This window comes from Palaemon carinicauda, chromosome 44 (assembly GCF_036898095.1).
Source record: "Palaemon carinicauda isolate YSFRI2023 chromosome 44, ASM3689809v2, whole genome shotgun sequence".
Taxonomy (NCBI): Eukaryota; Metazoa; Arthropoda; class Malacostraca; order Decapoda; family Palaemonidae; genus Palaemon; species Palaemon carinicauda.
The window spans coordinates 10,082,345-10,094,663 of record NC_090768.1 but is presented as its reverse complement, the minus strand read 5'-3'; the positions used below and the strand labels follow the sequence as shown (position 1 = coordinate 10,094,663).

The 12,319-nt window shown below is 44.4% G+C and overlaps 1 protein-coding gene across 1 annotated transcript in view; it reads left to right on the top strand.

Annotated features, from left to right (window-relative positions):
* Positions 1–12,319, top strand: part of Aldh (Aldehyde dehydrogenase) — a 55,704-nt gene that overhangs the window by 43,227 nt on the left and 158 nt on the right. The window contains exons 8-10 of the mRNA XM_068366852.1: positions 152–316; positions 445–602; positions 11,940–12,319. The exon at positions 11,940–12,319 is cut by the window's right edge and continues 158 nt beyond it. Of these exons, the coding sequence (XP_068222953.1) occupies positions 152–316; positions 445–602; positions 11,940–12,087 (471 nt within the window). The 3' untranslated portion in view covers positions 12,088–12,319. The remainder of the gene's footprint in view (positions 1–151; positions 317–444; positions 603–11,939) is intronic.

The window sequence follows — 12,319 nt, the reverse complement described above, 5'->3', positions numbered from 1 at the left end:
TTTAAAGTGTATCAAGTTCAAATGTTATTTTATAAGTAACTTTGTTAGTGGCATTTACTGTAATTTCTAATGCAATTCAGTTATTGAAATATATTTTTTTAACAGTTGCTCTCTAACTATGGTATTATAATGTACTGGTCAATTCTTCCAGGTTGATGAAGAGCAGATGACAAAGATTTTGAGTTTGATTGATTCTGGAAAAAGTGAGGGTGCCAAGATGTGTACTGGTGGAGCACGTCATGGGGCCAAAGGCTATTTTATTGAACCTACTGTCTTTGCAGATGTTAAAGATCATATGCGTATTGCTCGAGAAGAGGTAGGTAGTTTGAGACTTACAGAAGTGTTTATTGATCTGTATTAGTTTGTAATTTTTTTAATGCTAGTAGTTGAAATTTACTTTATATAGAATATATAAATGAACTAAACAACTTACTATATTTACAGATCTTTGGACCAGTGCAACAAATTTTAAAGTTCAGTGACGTTAACGAGTTAATCGAAAGAGCAAATAACACAGAGTATGGTTTAGCAGCTGCAGTATTCACCAAAGATTTAGATAAAGCTAACTTATTTGCACAGGGACTTCGTGCTGGTACTATCTGGTAAGTTTCTTGGTCCTGTATTCATGCACTTATTTTTTTTCAGTTTTATTGTCTGTTATTCCAAATATCTTTAAATTGCTATTGAGAAAAAATTTTATGGGTGCCCCTAAAATTTTTGAAATTTTACTTTTATTTTGAGAAAAAATATAATTTTATACCTTATACAGTATATTTGTATGCAATTTCAGAATTTTGACTGTTGTTGGTAAAACATAATACTCTACTATTACGATAAGTGCATACTGAAATGTTCGGTAAAACTACCTGATAATAATAATGAAGTACAGTACACTGATAGAGGAGTACGTTTTGCAGTCATGGGAAAACTTTAAAGATTTTTTTATCGTATTCAAGGGGTTTTGACGTAGGAAAAACTAATTTGTTCCGTCACTAACAAACCTAACGCTATTTAATAGGGATTATCTTTCGGTAGAGCTAGAATACTAGCCATTAAAACTTTTAATTTGGAGGTGTCAACCACCCATCCTATAGTTAGTGGGAGGGTGGACAGGGGTTAACCACTTTTTCTTTTGGCTCTGCAGAGAACGGATGTGTCCGCTCTCTTCAACTAAAAGACATGGCCATATATAGATCATTGCTTTACGCTATTGCTTTTGCTGGTGTGTGTTCTCTCTGACGCTCCTCAAAGGTCGCACTTGTAGCGTCTTCATGTCCTTGGTTGACACTGACCCCCATTCCTTGTCTGACCTGCAGAGGGTGTCGATATGAGCAAGGCTCTATCTGCGAAGTGTCGAGAGTAGTCTGCCTCCTTGTGGGAGAGGCTTAGGGAGAGAAGGAAGTAGTAGTCTGAGAGACTCGTCGCCTTCGGGGTCCTACTCGAGAGCGAAGAGACCTCGGACGTCTAATGCCACCTCCGACCTCTTCCCGAAGCGCCTCCTCGTTCCGACTTCCGAGAGCCTGAAGAGTAAGAGTGTGGACCGTTCAACTCCTTGGCAACCTCGGGGTTCTGGGGGTATTGTTGCTGCCCCTAGAGAGGCTAATTCGCCCCCGCCCTGGGGCGAATCATTTTTTCATTCTGATGTGTTGCAGGCTTGGTCGTTGTTGGGTGTGGCTGGGCCTCCTTGCAAGGAAGTCCTCTTGGAACTTTTGCAGCGGGGTGCCCATAGGGATTCTGTTCCTGCTGTGTCTACTGTGGATGAGCTGGTTGTTTGCGATGCCCATCTCTCTTCATCCCCTGTCGATATAGTTCATGACCCTCGCACCTGTTATCTGCTCTACAATGACCTCCTGCTGATGATGAGTCCTCCTACCTTCCACGGACTTCATCAGAAAATGTAGCCCTTTAAGAGTGTCATCCAGCAAGCAGCGCTCTTGTTCACGAGATAGGTGATCTACTTGTCGTTCTCCTGTTCCTGTGTATCAGTTTTCTCATGATCGTCACTCGCCGGCGCGTGATAGTCAGCCTACAACTGTATATCGTCACACGCCGGCACGTGGTCGATGCTCTTCTGACCATCCTTCAACTTCGCAATTGCCTTCTGCTCGCCGATCTTCAGAACAAGACCTTCCTACATGTCGTTTGCAGTCTCTTCACTCCAGAAGATCTCCTGCACTCATATCTTCTACACCATGCTCTTCTGCTCCTTGATCACCATCTCGCTGATTGTCGACGTGACATTCTCCTGCACGTCAATAATCTCCTCAACGTGGTAATAGTCATCCTTCGATGCGACGTTCTCTGTGTTGCTCGCCATCTCGCCAATCGCCTTCTCATTTATCACCTCACGACGCTCTCCTAAGCATCATCGTTCCAAACGGTCTCCTATGCGACGCTCCCCTACACTTCACTCGCCAATGAGTTGTTCGCCAACGTGCCACGCTTCTTCTAGAGCTTTGTCAACGCTTCGTTCGCCCACGCGCTACTTGTCTTCCAGAACTCCTCCTTTTTACGCTCTTCGATGCGTCGTTTGCTGACGCGTGACCTTCTAGAGCTTCACCTTCTAGACGAGTATCTCCATCTCGACTTTCGTCAATACGTCGCTCGGCATTGCAACGCTCGCCTTCCCATTGCTCTCCTGTCTTAAGATCACCTGGTCACCGACATCCAGCACGTGATAGTCGTTCGCCCTCTTGTCATAGGTCCCTAAAGGCTTCTTCTTCTCGCCCGCTGTCTTTGCCTCTTGAATTGCGCACGTTTGCTCGCGAATTACTAACTCCTGCGTGTGAATAAGTTCCGTGGGCCTTTTCACGCCCACTCGTGAGCTTTTCATGAGCATTTGCGAGTGCGGAGCTTCCTCAAGGACTCGCGCATCAGGGCCTACTAGTGGACGACCCAGTCCCTTTGCGGAAGGGTTTGTTCATCTTCCAAATAGGTATTGTACGCCTACGTACCTATTTCTCCTGACCGTCCTTTAAGGCCGTCAAAGGAAGAACAGATGATGCCTGTTCGTCTTCCATCTACCCCACAGTTCTAGGTTCCGAGGCCTATCCAAGTGAGGAAGCGTTCATCACCTTCAGGCCTCCCCAAGGACACGACAGACCTGTCTTCTGTGGGAGAACAGCCATCGTGGTTCAACAGGCTGATCAAGGCGGTCTCCATTGCTATGACAGATCCTCCCAAGACACAACCTCCACCTCAAGTGCAAGTGCTAGATCGATGAGAGCCTAGGCAGAGGCCCGTGGTTTCCTCTACCTCGGTCGTCCCTTTAGAGAAGATGGTTTCCTTGTCCATTTCCTCTGTTTTTTCCCACTGATCCCAGGAAGAGGCCTGCTCCATCTAGGGACCCTGTTCCACTGTGGCCCCTCTCTCCCATCGACAGACCCAGTATTGACGTAGGACTTCAATACCCTGGAGTTAATACTGATCATCTCGGCAAAACAGAGGATGATGATGTCGAAGCATACTCCTCCATATGCGGACACCCTTCACCCTCGGGTGATTAGAGACATTAGCTCTCAGCTTGAGATGTCTCATGTTCCTTGTTCAGGCCTTCTCTTATTGTGGTAGTTCCCCCTGAACTAGGACCTCCCTCCAGAACACTCACGGAGGACTCTGAACCTCAGGCAAGAGTGGTTCAGGCCCCTGGGGAATGGCAGGCATCCTCCAGACTTAACTTACTGGAGGAGTATTTGCCATGCCGTAGGGAGCCTAAGGACACCAAGACCGTCCAGAAGAACGTCGGACCATGTGAGGCTATCTTGCAAGAGAGGGCCAGAGGTTCTCCTGTGGCAAACTCCTTGTGAGAAGTCCCTCCTGTTGATGACCTTACCCCACCCTAGGCCTCTATGGGTGAGAGCTTGGGGGGATGACATCCTGGAATTGGATGAAGACAACTTCCCTAGACCTGCTAATCCGAAGTTTCAGTCAGAAGGAGAGCGACGAGACTTTGAATCTGCCTTCCAGCAAGTCCATGGTTGCATGAGGGCTTATAGCAGGCTGTCTAACCCAGGGGTAACTCCTCGTGAGGGTAGGGACTCTGTCCTGGACCATATCTTTGCCCCCTAGAGACCCCCTAAGACCAGTTCTGTCATCCAGGTCTAAGGGATTATCTGCAGCCCGGAAGAAGGCGATCTTGCTGGTTACAGGAACCTCTAGCTCCCATCGTGCTGGTTCATCATCTTGGGTCCTCCCGCCTCCTTTTGTCCAACAGAGGAGGCACTATAAGATTGAAGATTAACATGTTCCAGCTTTGACGTTGGATCCTTCTGTAGAATCTCTCTCAAGAGGAATCCCCATCGAGAGGCTTGCTTGGCTTCTAGGCACCTTCTCTGCCTTGGAGCGCATCAACATGGAGAAGGTTGTGAAGTATTCCATGCTGGCTGCTTCATGGCTGGATCTAAGGTTGAGCTCAGTGGGCCACCTTGTACGGACTGAGGACTGGTCCAAGAAAAGTACAAGTCGTCTGTGGAAACTTTTCTTTTATCCGGTACTCGTACCTTAGAGTTCCTTTCCCATCAGGTAGTCAACCTGTGGGCAAATGCAATCCTCAAGAGACTGGACACAGTAATTGAAAAGTTCCCTAGGTAAGTTTCTAGAGCTGAGATGTCCAAGCTCTGGAAGGAACCTCTTTTCAACCCAAACCATGTCGAGAGAGCAGCTGAACAATGGAAAAAATCCACCAAGGATTCTCTCCTTCAGAGAGCTTTTGACTACAAAGTTTTATGGGAAGGCTCCTCCACCTCCCAAGAAACAATTGCAGTCCAACATGCCCTCGACCATTGGGACGGCAGGTCCTCCAAAAAGGTGTCACGGCAATCTTTTCCTGCCAAAGATCTAAAGAGCTTCAAACCCTCCAATGGAGGGAAAGGTGGTAAAGGTGGCGGCAGAGGACATAACCCCTAGGGGTCGCAATCCTCTCGCCAGCCCACCGGTGGGGGTTATATCTGCAACACTGCTGGCAGAGGTGGATGCTGCATGGGGCAGATTCGTGGACAATCTCTGATTTGTGTAGGGTATCGTGTCCCGTTCACTCAATCTCCCCCTTTACTTACTCGGGATCCAGTTCCATCGTGCTCCTCTGGCCCTCCCGGCCGAAGTCCAGACCATGTTGGAAAAGGGCGCCCTCCAAGAGGTCCCTGATGGGTCCCCAGGCTTCGACATTCAACTCTTTCTTGTGATAAAGGCATCTGAAGGCCGGAAACCAGTCATCAATCTCTTGTACTTGAACAAGTTTGTTATACAAACTCCGTTCAAGATGGAGACGGCAAACATGGTCATTCAGGTAGTAAGGCCTCAGGACTTCACATGCACCCCAGATGTCAAAGATACATACTTCCAGATCCCAACCCTTCGAGCTTCGGCCTTTCAACAGCACCTATGGTCTTCAAGAGTCTGTTCACCCTAGTGTCATCCTGAGCTCACAGAATAGGGATTCATCTCTTCGTTACCTCAACGATGGGCTAATTCTTGCAGGGCAGACTCAGTGTCAACCCTTATTTTTCACCAAGACAGGCTGCTTGAGTTTTGTCAGGATCTGGGGATCGGGATAAATCTTGAGGTCCTCTCTGCAACCGTCTCAAAGACTGTTATATCTGGGTATGATAATCGACACCAATCTTCAAAAAATCTATATCAGACGACAGAGTACACAGGATGAGAAAGGTGGCAGGCCCCTTCCTCAGACGAGAAGAACTCCTAGCCCAACAGTGGTTATCTTCTAGGTCACCTGGCATCCCTGGTCTGTCTAGTGCCCAACGATCTCCTCAGGGTCTGATCTCTTTAGTGGCAACTGAAATGCAGGTGGAGCTAGCACACTGGCTCCTGGGATACTCTAGTTCCCATGGGACAAGAACAGAGGATGGATCTTCAGTGGTGGATGACAAAGGAGAACTTCTGCCAAGGTGCAGATCTTCTCATCCCTCCCCCAAAATTGATGCTCTTCAGACACATCAAAAGAAGGGTGGGTGGCCCCCACATGCTGCACCACATGACCTCTGGGCTATAGGCTGGTACCTTAAGGTACCAGCACATAAATCTCTTGGAGATGAGAACTTGCCTTTCTAGCACTTCGGCATTTCCAACAGTTCCTGGCAGTCCACTCTGTAGTGTTGATGAGGGACGACACCACAGTAGTGGCTTACATAAACAAATAAGGTGAAACCTTTTTGTAGCCTCAATGCTATCTACCAGTAGAGAGACTGCAATGGTCAGAAGAACATTCGGTGTCCCTATCAGCATGCTTCATTCCAGGCAAGAGAAATTTGCTCATCGACAGTCTGAGCAGAGCGACCCTGATAGTGGGCTCCGTATGGTCATTGAATCATCTGATAGCCAACAAAGTATTGACTTTGTGGGGTTCGCCAACTGTGAACCTGTTAGCAAATTCCCTCTTCAGGCTTCCGCTTTACTGTTTCCCCAGTTCCGGACCTTCAGGCTCTCTGGCAAGATGCATTCCAATAACAGTGGGACAATATTAATGTGTATGCTTTTCCCCCTTTTGTCGGATGAGAAGGCTGCTCAACAAAACTACAGCATCCTATAACCTTTGTATGATGCTCATAACTCCGCTAAGGCATCACACGGAAAGGTTTCCAGACCTTTTGCAGCTTCTGATAGCGCTGCCAAGGGAACTCCCTCCACGACCCAATCTTCTCAGGCAACCACACATGAAGATCTTCCACAAAGCAGTAGCTTCCCTACGGCTTCATGCTTGGAACATGGATCGCGTCCATCAGTCCCTGAAGGGTGCTCCTTACAAACCGTTATGCCAGGCAACAGATCGTCATCTCACTTTGAAGACGTTGTTCCTACTCACGTTGGCTTTGGCAAAGAAAGTTAGTGAACTTTATGGTCTATCCTAAGACATCTCCCATTCAAGGGGATGGTGGGAGGTGACATTCGGCTTCATCCCAGAGTTTATTGCAAAGATTCAAAATCCTTTCGTTACGGATCCGAGATTCTGTGTTTTTCGGATCGCAGGTCTTCATTCTCTAACCAATGATCCAGATCAACTGTTACTATGCTCAGTGAGGAGTTTGAGATTTTATCTTGAACCCACTACAGCAGCTTCCCCACGTGTGCTAGTGCTTTTTGTTAGCACAGGGAGGATCAATAGGAGGGTCACAAAGAATACCATTTTAGCCAGGATTCACTGGATCATTGACCATGCACTGAATCCTGACCATCCTCCTCGATGACCTAGAGCTCATGACGTCGGGCACAAGCACGTCTCTGGCGTTTAAATGCAACTATGTGCCGCAGGTGTTGCAAGCTGGTGTGTGGAAGAGTCGGGCAACTTTCATCTCTCACTACCTGCAAGATGTGACCCATTGGAACATGCATACTTTATCCAAGTGATTTAAAATACCTCAGATGGTTGAGGGCATTGGTTACCTCAGATTAGTGTGTATGAATGATAAGAATAACTGGCTCTTTTCTTTTCTTTAATCGTCCCCCCTCTTGATGAACAGCATCGTGGGTCTCCTGCAAGCTGGCTTTATCTGTCTGCAGGTAATGACCATTTACCGTGTGTAACATAGTATAGTCTTCATACTTAAAAACATCCCCAACACCCCCTGGGAGTTGGGTGTTTGGAACATTGTTTGAATGTATGTTCCTATCTAAAAACTCTGAATATTCTTACCTAGACAGTAACATTGCTAGTATTCTCACAACCTCACAGGTTGCTCAGGCCACAACGGCCGCATTGCAAATGTCTTCCATTAGCAAGGTGTCAAGGTTTTATCCTACTATAGTCTAACCCTGTATAAGTAAAAACCCAGGTCAATGACCAAGCCAGAGGTTGCACTTCCGCCCCCTTAATGGGCGAGTCATACCTATTAAATAGCATTAGGTTTGTAAGTGATGGAAAAAATGACAAATTTGGAAGTGATTGTATTTTTCCTAACGTTCAAACCTTTAGCTATTAAATCAAATTGTCCCGCCATCACCTGTCCCCCATAAGTCCTGCCTGCAATCAAAAGTGGTTAATATCACTGCTGTATGAGCGAGTGGGAATACCCGTTAAACCCTGGTACCGCCTCCACCCTCCCACTAACCAGTGGTTGGGTGGTTGCCACCTTGCAATTAAAGTCTTAATGGCTAGTCTTCCAGCTCTGCCAAAAAATAATCCCTATTAAGTAGGTAAAGGTTTGTACTTTAGGAAAAATATAAATTACTTCAAAATTTGTCATTTTTGTGGAGGTGCTGTGTAGTCTCCAAGAGCTTTCCTATGAATGGCTAGAGCAGGGAATCAATCTAAGAAAATACCAAAAAATACTGCTTGCCAAGCTCTAGGGCCAGTTTATCAATGTGCACAGTACTGAGTTAAGTGAGTATACGGAAGACCTACGTATTCAGAGGCTATTGAATCTGTCAAAGCACCTTTCAAGCTAAAATATGCCGGTCACATGACACATCACTGAAAACACACAGTGCTACTGAAGCCTAGGTCATCTGGTTTCTCGTATGTCTTCGAGGGAGATTAAGGAACTGTTGGCTAAGTGGCAGGATGTTTCTGATTTTGTTAAAAAGAGACATCCTGATAAATTGTCTAGTGGTTGTGCTTCAGCTCTTTTCAACGACTCTTGCCTGGGACTCATTTCTGCATCATTTTGAAAGGGAGACATAAGGCCCGTATGCCTCTCTTTTCCACTTGAGGCTAGGGAGTTGGGGGGCCAAGTCTTTATGACCACATAGCACCTTCCTAAAAATAGGTTTTTCCTATATCAAAATCTCTCTTGGGGATTGTGTTCTGTAAGGTCTCTAAGAACTAATACCAGAGAAAACAGTGTTCAGTGTAGGTTCGTGTACTCAAACTGACACTCATCTCCAACCAAGCAAACTATTAGTTCATGCTTACCTGGTGAGCATAAAATAAGACTGAAACTTGCCTCCTAGGAGAAGATCACTTGGTCAATCTGTTGAGGGACCAAGATGAGAGGTTTCCTTTTCGGTTGGGTTACTTCCTGTAGGTGCCACAGACAAGAGAAGTTCCTTGCCCGCATGTTGCATCACTCTAAGTTGTTTCAGTTAGTGTCTTATAAATACTCAATGTCTAGACCAACTTATAAACCTTTGTCCTGAATTTGCATATTAGCAAAAAATGCAGAGGAAGCAATTTTTCTCACATCATGGTTTTAGGGATGGAAAGACGGTCAACTTTCTTTATGAGGTAGGTCATTGAAATACATATAGTCCTTGTAGAAAGAGGCTTGTTGGTCTGAATATTTAGAAACTGACTCCCTTTTGCAGAAATGGATAGTTTGCAAGTATGCCTACAGGGTATATAGTGAACAGAGGTTGCTATCCCTCAATTGTAAAGGTGTGATATAAGAGAATCCTACCTCTGGAAAGGCTTTTCATTTTGGGTTAAAAATAGGTCAGGAGTAAGAATCAAGAGATGGCCAGGATTGATGGTGAAGAACACTTGTTCTTTATGTAAAGTGCAAATTTACTGACTCTTGCCTTCTGAAAAAACTGAAGTAAACTATAGAATTATCTACTTGGTAAAAAATTAAGCACCCTATCAAGAGACCAGGACACTGAAGGAGTTGGCTGAGATGGTCGATGTAAGACGAAAGATTATGTAATCTTGTAGAACTTGTCAGTCTATATCCATGGCCCGCTCAAGACGTTCTGTCATTGCAGATTTGTATGATAAGATCGTTGATGGCTCAAGTTTCCTTTCTTCAAATAGGAAGCCAGGAAGTCTGGGGTTATCTGGCATGAGGACCTATAATTATAGGTCCTTCTTGCTTTCCATACAGACTGGTGTTGTCAAGTGGAGAAAAGCCTCTTACATCTCTTTAGATATGTCATATCGTATACAGTACTGAAAATTCTTCTCCATAAATATGGAAGAGAAGATCTAAGTATGAAAGTCGTTAGTCAGAAAGGAAGTGGAGATATTCCTGTTCCCTTGCTAATATAGCTGTGAATTCAGTCGTAGGTACTGAAATAGGGGAAACCATGGGCTGTTGGTTCAATGTGACACCATTAGCTATGCTGTCCTAGAAAATTCTGGAAGGATCTTTAAAACCTTTGTAATCATGCTCGTTGGAGGGAACAGATAAATCGTAGACCATCTGTTACAGTCCAAGTTAGGGGATCTCTTGCTGCTGCCTGGGGATCCACATCCTGGAATGAGCCGTGATCCAATATCCATTACATTTCCAGGGTCGTCTGTCTGGACAGGGAATCCAATACCACGTTGAGGGAGCCTAAAAGGTGGATCAGAGAATGGAATAAGTTCTTTCTTCTTAGATTGATGTTCCTCAATGTCGGGAAAAATGCCATCAGTTCCAATACATGTGAAACGCGGAAATTCCTTTGAGTGACGGATGCATTTATATGGAAGAATATGGATATTGTGGGAGGAACCAACGGTGCCGACATTGAGAGCGACCTTGGTAAGGTCAAAGGGTTGAGGATTCTTTTGCAATGATGGGTCAACTAAGATTGCTTGTACAGTATTGACATCCCCTATGAGCCACTCTGGTCCCCACCTAGTTGAGGTCTGTCAACTGGGTCGACTAATGAGTTGAACTGAAGTAGGTCCAAGATCTTCTCCATTTGGTGCCCGGAGGAGAAATTAGTCTGGAGAACACAATTGGCCTTGTGAATGACTTATTTTTCCTAGATATATTTGGAAGACCTAATGCGGATTTTGACATGTTCCAGTGGAAGCCTAGTCATTGGAATATCCTTTGTGGAACTTTTTTTATTTTTGAAATAGTCCAAAAAGCTCAGGTCATGAAGAACTTAATGGACTCAATTTTATTATGTGAGACATGGCGCTCTTGTGTCTACCCAGAATAGCCCATCTTCTAAGTAGGCAATGATCTTCCCTTCTGGCAACTGAAAAAGTTTGATCAATACCTTTACTAGCTTTGTGAACACCCGGAGAGGTTATTAAGTCTCGAGTGCATAATCTTGAGTAGAAACACTAGATAAGGCTGGAAGTGGAAGGGCTGTAGGGACATGCAAATAAGTCTTAGAGATCTATAGTACAGGCCCAAACTCCCAGGTGTAGTAATTGGTGGTCTTGTGTAACGTACATCATCTTAAATGTAACTCATTCGATGTGTTTGTTGAGACCATACAGGCCGAGGATCACTCTTCTTATGTGGGATTTAGTATGGCCAGGAAATTTAGAAATTGGCATTTCTCTGGGGTTTCTGTGCTCAGAACTTTGCTGCCAAAGAAGTCTACTCCTTTGGTTTTTGGCTGAAAAAATTAATGTCATGGGGTCAATTTTTGAAGGTCCACTTAGACCTTTCAAGACTGTGCCTTGTCCCCACCAAGAAAGCCCAATCTTGAAATATTATAACACCCCTAACCTGCGGATGTTCATTGTTGAGATCCTTTATCCTTTCGAAATGAACCATCATCACTCCCTCCTCTGGGCTGCTTCCAAATGCTCTTGTTTTACTCTGAAAAAAATGGCAAAGTACCCAGGGATTAGTGCTCTGGTTGGAAAGGTTGTGGATGTTGCCTTATATTCTCGAGAGAGAAGTTGTTTGCCAGCTATGGGTGTTTTGTTTGGGGGCTGTGATGCAATTCTCTTAGCGTGTTGATGTGAAATGTTGCTGATCCTGTTAAAATGTTGAAGCTGTATAATTGAAGGGTCTCCCCTTTCTTGGCCAGTCCTTCCCAGCCAGCCAAGTGATTCAGCCAAGTTTGACTGGTACTGCTAGGGTGCCGCCACAGCCACCTTCCCCTATTAGTAATAATAATAATAATGATACTAATACTCATTTTAAGTTAGTAATACATTAGTTATTATTGTTATTACTCCCTTCCATTTAAATAGTTGCACAATGTTTCATAGTTAAATTATTACATAATACTGTAATTTTGAAAGTGATTCTAGCTCAAAAGTAAAAGTTTACTCCTTATGTGTTTCCTTCTGTGCTCAAATAAGTGTTTCTTTCCAGGATAAACTGCTATGATGTCTTGAATGCCCAAACTCCATTTGGAGGTTACAAAATGTCTGGACAAGGGAGAGAAAACTCTGAATATGCTCTTCGCAACTATTATGAAGTGAAATGTGTTGTTACCAAGATGCCTTATAAAAATGCATAAATGTTTTTTGAATTTTGAAGTTCTCTGCAGGTTTTAGTTGATAAGGGTAAGATCCACTTTTTGATATATTGAAGTATTACATTGAAATGCTAATTTTGTAGATTAGTTCTAATTTTCTATTTTATTAATGTATACAAAATTAGTGTTGGAGGACTAAAATTAATTCTTTCTTTCATCTGTGAGGAGCTATTGTTTTAGGGAATCCTTTTTTTTTTCATTTTTTAACTGGATA